General features: G+C 43.9%; 1 protein-coding gene across 4 annotated transcripts in view; it reads right to left on the bottom strand.

Annotated features, from left to right (window-relative positions):
* Fhip1a (FHF complex subunit HOOK interacting protein 1A) overlaps positions 1-18,430 on the bottom strand; it is a 252,082-nt gene that overhangs the window by 28,756 nt on the left and 204,896 nt on the right. For all 4 annotated transcript variants that reach the window (XM_085835794.1, XM_085835795.1, XM_085835796.1 and 1 more), the window contains one exon: positions 1,423-1,590. In XM_085835794.1, coding sequence (XP_085691920.1) covers positions 1,423-1,590 — 168 coding nt within the window. The remainder of the gene's footprint in view (positions 1-1,422; positions 1,591-18,430) is intronic.

Below are 18,430 nucleotides of genomic sequence, written 5' to 3'. Positions count from 1 at the left end.
TTTGTTTTGCATATAAGATCATGTTATCTAAAAATCGAGCAGATTTAATTTTAATCTGGGCCTTTGTTTGCTTAATTATATAAACAGAAGCACTGTGCTTAAATAATTAATAAGCACACGCTTACCTTAAGGGAATATTTCTTTTAAGTTTTAGTTCTGAGTTTTCACAGATCCTCCCTCAGCTTAAGGAAGTCCCCACCACTCTGCTCCGTCGCCTCTGGAAACCATCATTTTACTCTGGTTTTGTAAGCTTGACTATGCTTTTTCTACCGCAGACAAAGACGAGCAAGCAGTTTGTGCTTTGGTTACTGGCTGTAGTGTCTTTCTGCTACTGAGTGCAATGTCTTCACGGTTCGTCCACGTTTGTAACAACTCAAAGGACCCTCCCTTTCCCCTTGTAACCTCTTGGTCTTCTAGGTATTTACAGTAAGCGCATGCCCACATGCCTGTGGATGCCTCAAACGTCTATCAATGCTGCTTTTCATTGAAACTCATTGTAACCAGACAGCACACACGGCATGATGTCAAAGCCTTGACATCCTCTGAGCCTTGCTGTTGGTTTGGCTTGTGTCTTCCTTGGAGAAGGCTGACTGTGCACTCTGCTGCTATCAGGTGAACTGTTAAATGAGATTTTTTTCCTAGTATAACACTTTAATTTCCTTAATTTTTTTCATACAGTTTTTTTTTTTTTTTAATTGGGACAGTGCCCTGCTATGTGGTCTAAGCTAGCCTCAGGTTTGCAGACTTTCTGCCTCAGTCTCCTAAGTACTAGATTACAGACCTCTGCCATCATGCCTCCTGGCTATACACATATATTTTATATTTATATATATGTATGTACACACACACGTATATATATATATATATATACACACGAATATGTGTATGTATGTATAATATATGTATGTTATACACAATATGTAAATATATACTTACATACATACATGCATAATATATGTAAAATATAATGTGTAAAATATATTATGTGTGTGTGTACATTTTACAGATTTTTTTCCTTAGTAGCTGCTTTTTTTTTATTTCCAGTAAGTTTATTAGACTCTACTTCAGCCTTCCACTAAATTGCTACCTCATGCCCTGACCACTCACGTTCCCTGGCTCGCCCTGCACCTCAGTCTTTATGTCCTTAGAATCTTGCTCCTTCAGAAGTGCATTTTGCCAGTTCCACACAAGAAAGCATGGACACAGACAAGAGGAGAAAAAGGGGTCTAAGGAATAGTGCCACCTCCCTAACAAAGGGACACCTGATAGGAAAAAAGGTTACCAAATTATCTCTGTCCACAAAGAAAGAGGATAGCAGCTCAGGGGAAACGGGAGAGAGGGGAATATTCATAATTTTATTCCCCAAACCGCTCTCCTCTGGAGTCTGACTTGAACACATTCTTCCTCGGAAGCTCTCCTTACCCGAAAAGGGGTGTTGATCCGGCTGGTGAGGGTGTCCAGGATGTGAACGTTCTCATGTTGGTGCAAGAGGATGAAGCGGAGGAAGATCTCCAGGAGCGCTGGCTCAGAGATGCTGCGCAGGAAGAGGTCCAGGTATGCTGTGGTGGTCATGACCTCCTCCACTGTCACCTGTGACCAATGGCAGAGAGAGCAGGGGTGAACATACAGACTGACAGACACTCACCCCAACACCCCACCTCAGCACAGGGACACTACCATGAAAACTGTTCGCTGGAGCCAACCATATGTCTACAGTACACAACACCTGCCCTGTAGCTCACGAAGGGAAAGGTGAAGGCAGAGGGAAGGCAGCCATATGCTCTGACAGCTCGAGTCAAACGCAGTTTAAACCCTATAAACGTTTTAGTACATACTCGAAAATAGTGCAGGAGAGTATGAAAAGTATTTATGTGGTTAATAAAGGATTAATTAGAAAGTTTGGTGTAATTTTTCTCATTATTAGTCATTCAATAAACATTTACTGGGATCCTCCAAGTACAAGGAGCTGTAAACGTAAGGACGTTCTTTATGTTCAGGAAACTGAGCTATAGCAAATTTAATGATAATATCATAAATTGCAGAGGAGAAGTGCAGACATGGAGTGCTGCAGATGTTCTCTCAGATGTGTTTCTCGAGAGCAGAAGCCAATATTTTTATAAATGAATACTGCACATAAAGCATTATTTATAAAGTGCTATAAGAACTTACTGCTTAATAGAGTAACGGGGACTTTTTTATAATACAAATTAAGATTTTTCTACCTATGTGCTTTTCCTATACAGAAAAAAATGCCAGTCTTTTAATGAATCAGACTGGAATTGGTTTTTATCACATAGCTAAGGATTGGAGGCTTAAAGCATCAAACTCTAGCCATAGACATTTGCGTATAGGGGTTTGTGTGGTTGTGTTTGTAGAGGTGAGACGTTAATGTCGAGTGTATCCTTTGGTCACTGTAAACTTTGTGAGTTTTTTCTTTGGGGAAAGGGTATTTTCCTGAGCCTGCAGCTCACTTACTCCACTAGGATGGTGAATGGCCCTCCATTCAGGGATCTGCCAGGGCTGCTACCCTAGCCATGAGGTACACACTGCTACCTCGCATTTTACCTGGCTGGAGGGAGCTGAACTAGGGTCCTCTGAACTTGGGTCCTCGTGCTTACGTGGCTGCACTTCCCTCACTGAGCCGTGTCCTCAGCCCCTCAACCTTAAACATACTGATTCTAAGAGTTACTACACGTTCCTTAGTCTCCTAAAAGCAGATGCAGCAGCTGATCTTTCTATCTAGAGGCCATCACCGGGTTATTAATGTTCCTGATGGACACAGAAATATCCACCCTCAAACGCACTAAAGCCATCCAATGCTCAGCTCATGCCCTGGGGTTCCATTCTCTGCAAACGCCTAGCCTCGGCCAGTGCACTCCACTTTAAATGAAGCAGATGGCATCCTGTCTGAAGGAGTGTGTCTCCTCTTTCCAGTTTCTGTTTTATTTCTCCCTCCCTTTGAAAGTATTCATTGTCCCAACTCACTCTCTCTCTCTCTCTCTCTCTCTCTCTCTCTCTCTCTCCTTACACCTGATTCCCCCTCCCTGTTTCCCTCACCTCACTCAAAATGGGCAGGTAGTGGGATGGGTGGGCTGGGGTGGAGTTGGGGGAGGGAATCTCTAGGATGTGCCAGAAAGCTTGGATGAGAAAGGCCCCAGGGAGTCTATGAGGGTAACTCTAGCAGTGGGGGATATGGAGCCTGAAGTGGCCACCTCCTGTAGCCAGGTAGAACTCCTAGTAGAGATATAAGGATACCAGTCCACCCACAAAATCTTCAACCCAAACTGTGTTCCTGCCTACAAGAAGTACAGGGACAAAGATGGAGCAGAGACTGGGGGAATGACTAACCACTGACTGGCCCGACTTGAGACCCATCCCATGGGCAAGAACCAATCCCTGACACTACTAATGATACTCTGTTATACTTGTAGACAGGAGTCTAGCATTACTGTCCTCTGAGAGGCTCCCCCCAGGAGCGACTGATACAGATGCTGAGACCCACAGCCAAACATTAGACAGAACTCAGGAAGTCTTCTGGAAGAGTTGGGGGAAGGATTGAGGAACTTGGTGGGGAGAGGGACTCCACAAGAAGACCAACAGAGTCAATTAACCTGGACCCTTGGGGGTTCTCAGAGCCTGAACCACCAACCAAAGAGCATATGGGCTAGACTTAGGCCCCACACACATATGTAGCACATGTGCAGACTGGTCTTCATACAGTTCCCCCAACAACTAGAGCAGGGGCTGTCCCTGACTCTGTTGCCTGCCTGTGGATCCTGTTTCCCAGATGGACTGCATGTCTGGCCTCAGTGGAAGAGGATGTACCTAGTTCTACAATGACTTAATGTGCCAGGGTGAGTTGGTACTCAGAGGGCCTCCCCCTTCTCATAGGAGGAGGGAAGAGAGGAGAGGGGAGAGGGAGGGGCCATGTGAGAGGAGGACTGAGGGGCTGCAATCAGGATGTAAACTGAATTAACTAATTAATTAATTAATCAATGGAAAAAGTGTTCACTGTCATTGTAATTGTATCAGTACCAGGACCAATCCCTTTATACTATATTTCTTTCCTCCTTTTAATTTTCAGCTTTAAGAACCCACAGAAGAGTTTAGAAAGCAGATATCAGTGTAGATAGGCCATGAACAGCTGCACTGTGGATACAGGCGTGGCGCTCTCATATTAGTGGTTTGAATTACTTTTTATAAGATCTTGGTGCTCAGCTATGTTCTAGAAAGATGAGTCCAGGTGGGTAAAATATTCCAAATCAGCTGTCTCCTTTCTTTATTCTAATGAATAATGGACTTTATAGTAATGAAGTCCATTTGGATTTACTCTTTCAGAATCCACTAGAACTCCCACCACAGGCACATCTCTGGAGCACAAACACCTTCCCTCCCTTTTGGCTGCAACAGTGTGAGCACTCAAGCATTGAGAACAGCACATGACATCGTCTGACCACTTTTATAGGCTCTCAGTAACCCAAATATAATGAAGGAAGAGGATGCAGGAAAGCAACCACACTGGGGAAGGGAGTTCCACTGAGCAAGTGCACTTCACAGGCTGCCCTGCCTCTGTGGCTCGCTGCAATGGCCTGGCATTTTCTGCAGTTCTTGAGTGGGGCTTGCTGGGACTCAGCTAAAGCTGTCCTGAGGTTCATAGCTTACCGCCCCACTGCAGCGCACAAAGCGAGGCATACAGAGGACTTCCCCAGGGGTGAATGACAGTGACCCCTCAACTGAGAGCTGCCAGAGTTGAACAGAATAATCCTTCCACATCCTCTGCACTACTCAGCTTTGTAACTGTGGTTGGGACCTCAGAAATAAATAAATAAATAAATAAATAAATAAATAAATAAATAAATAAGGAGATTATGAAAATATGGACTAATAAATGGCTTCTGGATACATAGCTAGCAAAAATGAATTTAAAATAAAATCTATAGTTCATCTGAGGTGGTTTTGGAACAGCTCATACGTGCTATATTCCTCGAGTTCACTGCAGCCTTGGTTTTAAACACTTAGCATGGGGACTGCATACACTGTCATGCCACACAAGACCAAGAAACTCTGCTCAGATCCTACACTGCGGTACATTATGAGCTCAGATCCTACACTGAGGTACATTACGAGCTCTGGGGATTTTGTCCCTGCCCTTACAGAAGCACAACAGTTTGTCCTACGGGAAGGCTGTCATGTCAGTGTTTCCTGCCGTTCCTCCTCAGCACGTGGGTACGGCACTTCTGTGTCTTTGGATTGCATTATATTAGAATGCTTGCTTGTAGAACCTGCTGTTTGAGTTGCTAACTTGAGTTTCATAGAAAATTTGTTAAATTCTTAATTAGGACTAGGTCAGGATTTCTAACAATTTCTGAAATGATCCTAAACCGCAGTGCCACCACTCTGTACCATGTATTTATGTGAAGTGGTTTTCTCAGAACTGACAATTATAAAATCAAAGCATCAATCAACTCTGAAAAACACTGAAAATGTTCTACATCCTGCAGCATCAAATATTCAGTCAAGAATTAATATTTTATGGAAAAATAAATAGGCACATTCATCAGTATGCAACTTTGATTTCATATTAATAAATGGCAAAATTATATGTGTAATAAATAATTGCTTTTATTTTAATTTATTTTAATATGATTTATTAATATAAGTATTTGCTTTCCTTATCTATTTTATATACCCATGGTAGTAAAATATGAAATGCCCCCCCCCCAATAGACTCATATGTTTTAACACTTGGGGTCTAGTTGGCAGTGCTACTCAGGAGGCAGAGTCTGAGAGTCACTCATGGACAGCAGGCCTTGGAGCTATAGAACCCAGCCCTGACTCCTGCCTTCTCTCTTCTTCCTTTCTCCAGATACCATGTGACCGACTCTCTCTTCTGCTGCCACACTTCACACTATGATGGACTCTGTACCGTCCTGAACTATAAACCAAAACAACCCCGTCTCTCCTCTAGCCGCTTCTTGTTGGTTATGACGAGGAGAAAAGTAAGGAGCGCACCTGTGTATCCAGGGCCAGGTAGAACTTCTCAGGCAAAAGGAATTGCAATGAGTAAACAGCTAAGAAGTCTTGCTCTACCTGTGTCCTGGAGGCACAGGAAATGGATGCTCTTCCATCTCATTTCCCTTTTGTTCTTTCTTTTTTCTTGTGTGTGTGCATGCAGGTGCGTGTGTGCACTCACAAGTGCTTCTGTGAATGAAATTCTACTTGACCCTTGCCCGTGCTAGCATCATCTACTGTGCTACAATCTCATCTTTTTAGCACAGGCCTCCCTGTATGAACCAAGTAAACTCCATAGTCTTCCTGCCTCAGGCTCCACAGCATTAAGATCACACTTGGGTGTAGATACATTTTAGTGAGGGTCTTCAAAAATACTCAATGCCACTAAACTGAGCTAAACAGGAAGTGATGATCAGCTCCAAACACGGAGTTCCACTCCTAACCACAACACCAGGGGCGGCTAGTGAAAACCTCAACCCAAATGACAAGGCTAAATCTAAATAGGAAAGAGTGGAGAATGAATGGGCTGGGTGGTAGCTTCCTGGGACTTTACCAAGCACGGCTGGCCTGACGGTACTGAGAACCCCAGAAGCGGCTTCTGCTGCAGCAGCCTTCCCCACTGAGTCACACATGACCTTCCTAAGCTCAAAAGCCCAGCAATCAACTCGCTAGGATCCAAGTCTGTCCTCAGGGGCCAACATGAAAGGTGCGTTGTGCAGCTATTGTTTACTACTCTTAGGCTGCATAAATGGAAAGATTTTATTTCTTTTTTAGAAATCAAAGCTGTCATTAATAAGCTAAGAGGATTTAAGGAAGCACTTGGGGAGCAGCATTTACATAACATGCTATAAATATTAACAGCCCAGTCCCATTAAATATCAGCTGTAAACTCTTTACAGAGTGAGCTCACACTTACCTTAAACTGACACCCCAACTAGGGAGCCCTAGTTCCCTTCTTCCATCTTTTCTCCCCACTGTATACTTCAGAGCCTTTTATCCCAGAAAATCTTTCCTTACCCCATTATCATTCTCTCAGAAACTTCTTCTAATCCTCCCAGACAGGCAACGTCCTTAATGAGGATAAGACGAAGAGCCCAAGTGTGATCACTTGAAAGCTAACGATGGCCACAGAGGAAAGACCCTTCACCAGAGGAATGCACAGCAGAGCCTTCTGCCAGGGCCCCAGCACAGCATCAGCAAAACAAAGAAGTGGCAATGATGAAGGACAATGAGCTAGGACAGAAGGAGGGCCTTCTGCCTCAAAAGATGATCAGTATCCACCTTGTTCTATGAAGTGTGGCAGGTAACTACCAACTTACACAAAAATAGCCAGCTATACAAATCAACTTGCCATTCAAATCAACAAGTCCACACGTAGTGCAGGTTGACAATGCTATTTCATATTAAAGGTAGACCATAATGACTGATGTATCGTCAAAAACTCAAATTCCACCCCTGCCAAGAGATAAGATAAAGGCCTTGATAAGATAAAGAGAGCTGTAAACACTCAGAACGAACCTGCCCCTAGGCCAAGTGCTAGGGCAGAGCCTGCCTTGGGGACTTGGTTTTATGAGTGCTAGTCTAACGTAGACAATCCTTTGAAGCAAATCTTTATCCATACCCTCCATCTTCCTTCTGCCCTGGTTTACTTCTTTCTCCATGCCAGCTGCGTTTGCCAGTCCCTTAAAGTTGTGTGTTCTAAAAAGTATAGCTCAAGACTGGGTGAGGGAATTCAATTTGCTGGTTCACTAATGGTTTAGAACATTTTCAGATAGAAAATGTTAGTGTAGCCTGCATATAGTAAGGGCAAGTACTGTTCTGTGGAACTTAGGCATATATATTTTGTTAGAAATACAAATTGCAATACATTGTGTGCAGGTGTTTTGCCGGCATACCGTGGAATTATAGCGTGCCAGTGTACAAAAACCTGACTGAGAAGCAAAGTTATCCAACAAACACTGCATTAACACAGTTCTGACCTGCTGGGCCAGCCCATCACCTACCTGTCATCCATGCTGGACGACAACTCAGCAAAGTGCACAGGCTTGTCCCTGGCTTTCTGAACAGGATGAATTGAATTTACAGTCCTCCTACTTCTGTTTATCTTAGTCTAGATTCATAGTTTTAAAATTATTATCATCATTAGTATTATTATTATTATTATTTCAAGCTTTTCATAAATGGATCAAATGGACAGCTTGTTTTCTTTTAAAAGGGGGTTGTATGGATGTCACATTCTACTTCTACAAAGTCAAAACTCTATACCAGAACAAAAAAGGCCCAGCCATTGAGCCCACAGTTGCAGCAGCACGTTAACTTGATATGTAGGAGTGAAATTGAGCGTATAGACACCCTGACCCTTCTGTAATCAGCTCTAGTTGGGTGATCCCATTTGCATCTAAATTAGCACCAGAGTCCTCTCTGCGACAGCAGGTTTATATGTGTCTTGAAAAATAAATTTCCCACCTGCTAAGTGTTTCTTTGTGATCTAGTCACATTGGGGCAAACAGATGGATCCTACCTTCTGTCATTCAGGAGGGTGGCAGGCAGTAGGGGATCAGGTGACTATGACATACATTCTCCATAAAATAGAAGCCATCTTTCTTTGGCTTCTTCTCTGACGTCAGAGGAGAAAACTAACTAGCTGGTTCCATGGGTCAGTGCTCAGTACTTGTCCCTCATGTTTCTAACCAGTATGGAGAAACAGTAGGACCAGCAGAAGAAGGGAGATGTGTTACAGCACAGGAAACAGAAGGGAGAAAGTCTTTCCTGAACCTATTCTGGAGCCCGCTAGCTGCTGCCTGAAAAGCAAGCCAATGCGGCAGGCTTGTCCACTGTGGGCAGCCAAGGGCAGCCACAGGATGGCTCTTCACAGCCACCTCTTCCTTCTAAGAACACAGACCACCCAGAAACACATTCAAGTACAAAAGAGAAGACAGGCACTCTGGTTCCTAGAGAGTGACCCACCCCAAACTTTAGCCAAAAATCCAAGACAGAAAACATTCAATTTCTCAAGGTCTGAAAGCAGTCAGAAGCGATGAATCAGGCCCCCTCCTGTCTCCCTTCTGCTCCTCCACCTTAAGGCCACACCTTATACTGATGTCACTGCCAGAGGCAAGCTGAGAAGGATGGAGGTGACATTCAAATTACAAAGTTGAGTTACTTACTCCCAAAATATTTTTGAGAGAAGGAAATGAAAGAGATGGCTTCAGTGAGGGTGTCTACCGCATATTCTAAGGAAACTACCTTTAAAACAAAAGCCAGTCTCAGCCTCCTCCTGCCCGCATTTCTTCAGATCATCTGTAATATATTAAATAAGTCAGCAGGGACAGCAGACGCGCAGCGGGTCAAGATGCTTGCTTGACAACTCGAGTTTGATCCCCAGTGCCCACATAGTAGGATGAGAGAACCGACTCCTGCAAGTTGTTCTCTGTGCTCCACACTTGGGGCTTGGCATGCATGTGCACGTACACACACACACATAGTAAATATAATAAATGAATGTTCACACACGTGTGTCTGCCCATCTGTCTGTCTGTATGTATGTCTGTGTGTCTGTCTGTATGTATGTGTAGACTTATATTGCCTAGTAGAAGATGGAAACAGTCCCTGTGTGGTGAATACCTCTCCATCTACCCAATGGAAAGTAGGGTTGGGGCACTAAGACACACTCTGAAGGGCAGTGTGGTACTTTCAAGGCTGGAGGTTTCCTCACTGAAGCAGTTCTGTCTCAGCTGGCTCAAACTCGAGGCACATGATTAACATTTTTTTTCCTACCACCTCTGTCCCACAGGTACCTGGATTATCTGGGACCTGATCAACCTTCTCTCTACTCCTACTCTGTTTTCAGTATAAATAAAGATGGCCTATCGATCATACTGCTGACCATCGTGGAGATGGCACCTCCTGTGGTTCCTAACGTTACCCACATAGAAGGAATAGCCAGCTCTTTTCAATAAACATCTGCTGAACACATTGAAAACTCAGCACTTAGTGGTGGGGATGAAAAGACAACCCAAACACCACTCTAAGTGTTGTACTACACAAAAGCCAGAACACTGGGGTATTCTAAGACCTGGACTAGATCAGAACCAGGAGTTAGGGAGTCATGTGAGCCTCAGAGAGAAGGGCTACCAGCCCTGAACAGACAGTGGACTTCAGAGAGAGCACAGACTTTTCAGGTGGGCAGACTCAGTTTTTACTGTATGAACTACACAGTGCCATTAATCTCTCTGAGCTGCTTCCTCCAGTGTAAAGTGGGGGTGACTACATTCTCTCATATTTGAGAATTATAGACAAATGCACAGAGAGGACTGACAGGAAAAATGACTATTGTTTTCTGAGTTGGGGTGACCATTTAAAATAATCTAAATGAGGGTGGGGTGAGCAGGGGTACTGGTGACAGATGGAATAAAATGTGCTTCTTTAAGTGCACTTGGCAGTGGAGAGAAAGTACAGCAGTTCTTACAGAAAGAGAGCCCTCAGTCTCCCTCCTCTCCTCTTTCCCTTGTCAGTATTTTGCAGAATTAGGAGGGGCTGAGGTAGCTGCATTAGAAGGATCAGGAGACTCCAAAGAGTAAATAGATCCTAGGAGAGGAGAGTCTTACAGGGGACCCTGGATTCTCTACAACATTATTTTTTTCTGTTTGCCATGGGCATCTATTTAAAGATCATTCTAATCCCACAGAACCAGTTAAACAATGATTTAGAGAAGAAGTAATGGTGTTGTTGCCAACAAACAATGGCCATGTCTGAGAAGCCTCTGCTAACATGAGAAGTGGCCAAGCCATTCTTAAAACACCAATATGGTTTTTTCCCTTGCCCATCACTAACCACAAACCAACCCCCAACTCTCTAGAGGAATCAGCAAAGGGCTACTTTCACAGCTTCTTGTCCTGCTTCATATTCATATTATTTATACCTCCTAGCTTCATAATGTGATTTACCAGACTATAAATTAATATATGATTCAGTATAACTAAACCTCATCTAATGGAGTTTAGCTACTGAGATACTCCAAGCCAAGAATGATGTCACATGCCTGTCATGCTAGCACGTGGGCCAAGGCAGAGGCCATTATCCACAAACCTGTTCTTTGACTTGAGTTCAAAGAGGCTAGCCAGGGTTGCATAGGAATTTGGACCAGCCTATACAGAAAGATGAAGAAGGAAGGAGGAAGGGAGGGAGGGCATACTCCAAGTAGTATGTAAGAGTGAACTTCACAGTCTAACTCTGAGCCAGAATAGTGAGAAGACTGGGGTGGGAGTAACTCAAAAGCAAAGATGGGAGAACTGTCCCCAAAACAACTTCCTCCATCCCTTTCCATGTTAGAGTTTTGAAAACTGACTCTAACAACCCAGACAGGAATAAAATAAAAGTCCCTCCTAGAAAGGCAGTTCCTCCAAGAACAGGATTAGAGACGAAAGGCACTCTGAGACTGGACTGCAGAGTCAACAACATGGTGGATAAGTGTTGCCCAAATGCAATTTTCCTCTTAAACCAATCTTCTCCACTTCCTTTTTCTGGCCAAATCAGCATCGTTTTCACTTTTCTTCACATATTTATCCTTCTTCTATGACTGCCAACTTTCTGTAGAAACACACACATCTGACTACTGAGCCAGTTCTCAGAGGCCATAGTGCACTGTCCAGCATTTAGAACATACTCAATAGACTGAGGTGGACACAGGGAGATCTGCTATAAAAGAAGGAAAGGGAAGGAAACCTGGTGTCCACAGCCTGTGTTGGGGATGCCTCACTGGCATAGTAGGTACTTAGGTTCATCTGCTGATTATTTTTCTGAGTAACAGAAAATCTCCATTCAGAATGACTACTACTTCACTGAAAACACAGAGCCTAACTCAGGCCATGCTCTTGAATGAGAACAAGTCCGAAGAGTGATCCACCGGGGAAAAGACATGCTTCCTTGGGCTTTCCATCCATTTCTCTTCCAGATTAACACAACAGCCCTGTTCAATGCTGGTAATGCTGATTCTCAGCCCATGGTGGAAGGGAAATGTCTGGGCTAACATCTCAGGCAGCAGACCACAAGACGGCAGGGTTTCATCTTATGCCTGTACTTTCCCCCCAGACTCTATCTGCCTGCTGGGCTAAGTGCATCATTTTGGGGTGGAAATTTATATTTAGACCAATTTTCCCAGGCACAAAAACTATAACAGAAACAAGCTCTGATAACAAAAGACAAATTTCACTCCTGGCTTATTTTCCATGAACAACAAAGAATTCTCCACACAATGCAAAGACAGAAACCACACAGGTGTCTACCAGAACAAATTCAATAATTCTAGTCATTGTGGTCATTTTCCTCCGTTATTCACAAACCTGCTCATCATCTGGCACTGGATGGTCACAGCAGAGCATCTCATCAGAATGCAAGTCAAACAGAAACAAGGGGCAGCCTTTCTTACAGGAAGCCAGCATGGGGCAAGAGAGAGTCATGGCAAGCTAGTAACAAGCAGGCCAACCCCCTCTGCTGGGCTCCTCACCCTCCATTTCCTTACAACTCACCTGAAGATAAACTCACAGGGCATTTTCTGTTGATCAATTTTGAATGTTCTCTTAGGGTGGTGCATGGGGAAGAATAAATGACTCACACCAAACTTCAGATCGGCTCTTTCCCTCTTGTGTCTGCACTTGTTTCCGAGGTAACCCACCTGGCTTCCATGGATAAGATGGGATTTTGTGTGAGTTTTGTTTTGTGCCTTCTGTGTGAGGGAGGGTGAGGCCCTCTGTGCACTTGTTGGTATTGAAGAGAGAAATCTAATTTCTCACTTCAAATCAGAAGTCACTGGAAGTTTAATTTTTTCCTCTACAATGGGAAGAGAGCTCGGCAGATAGAACAGCATTACCTGCCTCAGACTCTAAAACAGAACTCTGTGCTCGTCTGTGTGGGAAGACAGTAGATAACACTTGGTCACCTAATTTCTGTGATTCTAAAAACAGTAAGGCCAGGTAAGAAGACCTGGAGCTGAAGGGACAGAATCAGGCACATCTAGGGGCAATTGCTTAATGCCACCTGTAGGCTTCCTGAGACACCCACCTCTGAGCCAACAGCAGCACTCACAGGGTACCTTAGTAGTTAGTGAAAGGGTCTCCTTGGATAGAGGTGGCTCTCCCCAGCTCGTGGTTTGTTTAACTGACCGTCTAGCCAGAGCACAGGGTGCTTTTTATCCCTTTAAGATTTGCCTCTGCAGCATAATTTATCTGTCTATTCCAGACTTTTTCTTGAATTTACACCACCATGCCTGTCCCAGAGTGGCTTTTTCTCTAATAGCGGGTAATAGTGAACATCTTCTCATGGGTATACTGACCACTTGTTTATCCACTTTGGAGAAATGTCTATCCAAGTCCTTTACTCATTTGTTTGTTATTTTTCTTATGTTGTTATAGAATTTATACATTGTAGATATTAATCCCTTGTCTAGTATATAATTAATCAATATGAACTCAAATTTAATTGTTTTTGCTACCTCTGCTTTTAATATCAATCCAAGAACCCACTGCCAAATTCACTGTCATGGAGATACATGTCTCTATTTTGTGGTGAGAGCTTTACCTATGGCATTTACGTTTTCTACTTCTGAGCTCCTGAGCTACTTGTAGTGTATGTATGGAGTGTGAGCTCCAGAGCTACTTGTAGTGTATGTATGGAGTGTGAGCTCCTGAGCTACTTGTAGTGTATGTATGGAGTGTGAGCTCCTGAGCTACTTGTAGTGTATGTATGGAGTGTGAGCTCCAGAGCTACTTGTAGTGTATGTATGGAGTGTGAGCTCCTGAGCTACTTGTAGTGTATGTATGGAGTGTGAGCTCCTGAGCTACTTGTAGTGTATGTATGGAGTGTGAGCTCCTGAGCTACTTGTAGTGTATGTATGGAGTGTGAGCTCCAGAGCTACTTGTAGTGTATGTATGGAGTGTGAGCTCCAGAGCTACTTGTAGTGTATGTATGGAGTGTGAGCTCCAGAGCTACTTGTAGTGTATGTATGGAGTGTGAGCTCCTGAGCTACTTGTAGTGTATGTATGGAGTGTGAGCTCCTGAGCTACTTGTAGTGTATGTATGGAGTGTGAGCTCCAGAGCTACTTGTAGTGTATGTATGGAGTGTGAGCTCCAGAGCTACTTGTAGTGTATGTATGGAGTGTGAGCTCCTGAGCTACTTGTAGTGTATGTATGGAGTGTGAGCTCCAGAGCTACTTGTAGTGTATGTATGGAGTGTGAGCTCCTGAGCTACTTGTAGTGTATGTATGGAGTGTGAGCTCCTGAGCTACTTGTAGTGTATGTATGGAGTGTGAGCTCCTGAGCTACTTGTAGTGTATGTATGGAGTGTGAGCTCCTGAGCTACTTGTAGTGTATGTATGGAGTGTGAGCTCCTGAGCTACTTGTAGTGTATGTATGGAGTGTGAGCTCCTGAGCTACCTGTAGTGTATGTATGGAGTGTGAGCTCCTGAGCTACTTGTAGTGTATGTATGGAGTGTGATGCAGAATTGCACATACGTGCCCAGTCTTTTCATCATTATTTCTAGAGACACTGCTATCTTCTAGTTCACTAGACTAAGTCTGTCCTTATACCAGTTGCATACTGTTTTGATGGCTATTGTACTAAGTGTTGACTCAGGAAGTATAAATTCTCCAGCTTTTGTTTAAAATTGTTTTGGCTTTGAACATCTCTTAAAGACTCCATATAAAAGCTTTAGAATGGGTTTTCTATTTTTGCCAAATCTACTGGCATTGTTCTTCTATCTTTTTAAATTATCAAACACAAAGTAAGAACTTACTTATGATGTTTTTATACTTATATAATGTATTTTGGTCATCTTCACTCCCTCTGTTACACTGCTATGATTTTGATGGGGATATATTGAATCTGTAGATAGTGTCAGGTAGAATTAATATTGTGCCTTTGGGGGTTTTGTTGCATTTTAGAATGTATTTTGTATGTGTGTGGGCTGTGCACTTGTCATGGCACACATGTGGGGTCATTGAGAACCAGCTCTTACCTTTCCGTCATGTGATTCCAGGGGTGCAGCTCACTCAGGCTGTCAGGCTCAGCAACAGGGCTCTTACCCACTGAGCTGTCTTTCTAGACTGTCCTGGTTTTTATTAAAGTGATGTTTTATGTTAAAAAAAAAAAGAAATAAAAGATTTGCCTCTGCTTTCTGTGGAGACAGCCCCTTGCCAAGGCATAAAGCCTGGACAGCAAACTGTGAGCTCACCCCTCCTTGCAGCGCCGTAGACTATAGTGGACAACCTGCCCATGTCTGCCCATGGCTCTGCAGTGCCGGGGTCTTTTCTGCACTTACAATCACAGAGACTTGCAGCTTCCCATCAAGAGAAACACAACTCATTAATATCTGAGAAGCTCTGAGTTTATGGGAGATACTAGGAAATGTTTTCCTGGAGTTCATTCTCCCTTCTTTGGAAGAAACTCCAACTTTATAATTTAAAAACCTGTTTCCTTTGCATCTAGCTGTGGCTACCTATGTTCTGTCAGGAAATCATAAATGGAAGCCATGTGAAGAGTGGGAAAGGATCTATGAAGGGAGGTTTCTGTGATCTACAAACCAACACAGGGGTTGCTCTGAAACTAAGATGATTTGCATTGTAAATGCAAATGTTAACAGAGATCTCCTCCCCAGCATTTAGGGCAGTGCCTGGCATATAACTGGGTACTCAAAATAAATGTGCTAAGATAATTAATAAAATGAGTGTTTCATAATAAGAGAAGGGCAGCCAACACTGACAGTTTATAATAAAGCAGCAGTGGAATGACTGCCACGACCTCACCTCCAAATAACCCTCAGGCACATGACAGCAGTCCCTCCGAGACTGAGTACACCCTGCCTCTCCATAAAACGCACATGCAACAGCACACGGCGCTCAGCTCACCGGGGCTCAGCACAGGGTGCAGCCTGATATTTATTATGTGCTTCTGTTGGAAATGCTAACCGTGACCTATCAAGCTGACTGTATAACTCATTAGCATGACGACTCCGTTTAGAACATTTGTAACTGTATAACCTTCTCTACTGACTTTTCTACTAACAAACAAGAATCAACACTAACATTTAATTTCTTAATGAGAATTCTAAAAAAGTTTTAAATTTAATGGAAAGAAAGTAGCATGGATAACCAAAATAGCGTGTTTAGTTATGACTGGAATTTCCCTATAGAAAATAAGCATGATCACTGAGGACATTAAAACACACAATGCCACACTACACAACACAAAACTACATTATACAGCACAATATCACACTCATTACACAACACTATACTGCACTGTACTACACACCACACCACACCACACCACACCACACCACACCACACCACACCACACCACACAAGTGAAGATGCCTTCCCCCAGCACGTGGGTACCAGAAGCTGGCTAGCCAGCTATCCTCCTCCATCCTAACCCAGCCCTGATGCTGGTTCATCCTGGCACAGAGCTGCTTCTCTCCAGGCCCCATCCAAACTGCTGCCCTTCTGAGGAACCTGGTTTGTAATGGCTTGCCCTAGTGACTAAGTATTGTGGTAACTGCCCTTGATCTTTACTGATCAGAGAATACAAATGAGCTTTCTTTCTTAGCTGAGATTCTCTCAGGGACTATGGGTAACAATTGAGAGCATCCTGGGGTAGTATGAAATGGCCTGCAGTGAGAAGACACTTGCATTCTAATGTGTATTATCTGGGGCCACAGGCAAGCCAAGATACTTTTTGTTGTCTCGGTAGCTGCAGGTATAGCACACCCTTGATCCTCCACAGTGGGTTCACACACACAATACAAGAGGAGTGGCAGTGAGGTGTGGCAGAAGCATCCATGAAGTACCTTCCACCATAGTAACAGGACAAAACCGTAAGCTGTACGGCTCTGTAAGATAACAGAAACATACCTCGGAAGGCTCACCGGACCATTTAATGCAAACATAGAGCTGCCTACTAACCCTTCGATGGCTAATCTAAGGCCACCCACATACAACCAGCAAGAAGCCTTGCTCCTCTCTCAACCATTCTCAGCTGTAAGACACTGATGCTGACCTAGAGGACTGTGGCCTTGGTTCTAAAATCCTGGTGTTCTCTGACTGTCGGTGGCTTGAAACTCAGAGCTAATGTGAATTCTGTGTCTCGAGTGTCTTACTTCCTAGCATAAGAAACACAGAGCCGGTGCAGGGAGAAGGATGCCCACCGCTCTTCTGGTACATTTACTCCACCAATTGTGGATTGATTGCATGAACTGCATATAGAGAAGCAGCTAAAGATACACAGCAGAACAAAACGTGTGTGCATGTCCTTACGCCCTGGCCGACAAAGCCCATACAATGGCAGAAGTGCTGAGCCTGGGCCCTTGATTGCACACGACTGCTCAGAGGTGGTTTAGAGATGAGAGAAATCAATGTGTACTCAACTGCAAAGCTTGTCTCAGTGTGGAGCTTGTTCTGGGACTTAAATAAATACACTCTGGGTGGACAGGCAGGAAGTAAAAGGGACAGCCCAGCAGGAGTATGGGAACAAGAACAGACTGCAGAGGGTGACAGGCTGGGATGGGCCAGGTTAGAGCAGTCTGCAAAGCCAGACAAAGGAGTCCAAATTGCCTTCTGTGGGTAGCAGGGCACGCTCTTTGGAAATGGGGAAACAAATACTAGCCATTTTTTTTTTAAATGTCAGTTGCTACTTATAAGCTTGTTAGATCTACGGGAGATGAGACTTTTGAAGACTGGGCACAGGAGAGTGAAGCCCCAGTGTTTCTCTAACACTCATGATCTCCTGTTTCTGGCTGCCCCTTCCAGCCTTTCTCCCCAGGAAATGATAAGAAGCTGAGTCCACCCCTTCCCCTCTTCTCCAGAAGCCAGTCTTCTGGCAGGAAGCACACATACTTCTGTGCTCCTCTTACCACAGCTTCTACCACTTATCTAATTCTACATTAGGAAATACCATCTAGAAGAAACCCTATTCTCCAGCGTGAGATTTACAGGTAATGAAGATGCTATTTGGTAATCCACCTGCCTAACTGATCTTTTCTATTTCCCATTTTCTTAGAACACAGGTAAGGAAAACGCAGAACTCAGATTATATGGACTTTTCTAGAACTTACTTTCAGGTTGCTTTGGCTGCAAGCTCTGTTTATACTGATTCATGCAGATGCTTTTTACTGCCAGGCTGAGCACATCAGAGAAGAGGCACTGTCCTCCACATACCGCTAAATCATGGCAAATGATAGCAGCAAGACAAACTCATGATAGCACCCAGGCAATTGCAACAGTGAGTCTATGCTGAACCCCAAACTGATGGGTGTTGTACTGGGGCCCTCACCACCCTTAGTCACCCATGCTGGCTTCTCAGCCATAACGTTCATGGAAGCTAAATGCCTCCCCTAACCCCACCCCATGGCACCAGGTATAACATGTC

The sequence above is a fragment of the Mus caroli genome, unplaced genomic scaffold (assembly GCF_978045245.1).
Source record: "Mus caroli unplaced genomic scaffold, Mus_caroli_1 scaffold_3, whole genome shotgun sequence".
Classification (NCBI taxonomy): domain Eukaryota; kingdom Metazoa; phylum Chordata; class Mammalia; order Rodentia; family Muridae; genus Mus; species Mus caroli.
This window is presented reverse-complemented; position numbering and strand designations above follow the sequence as displayed.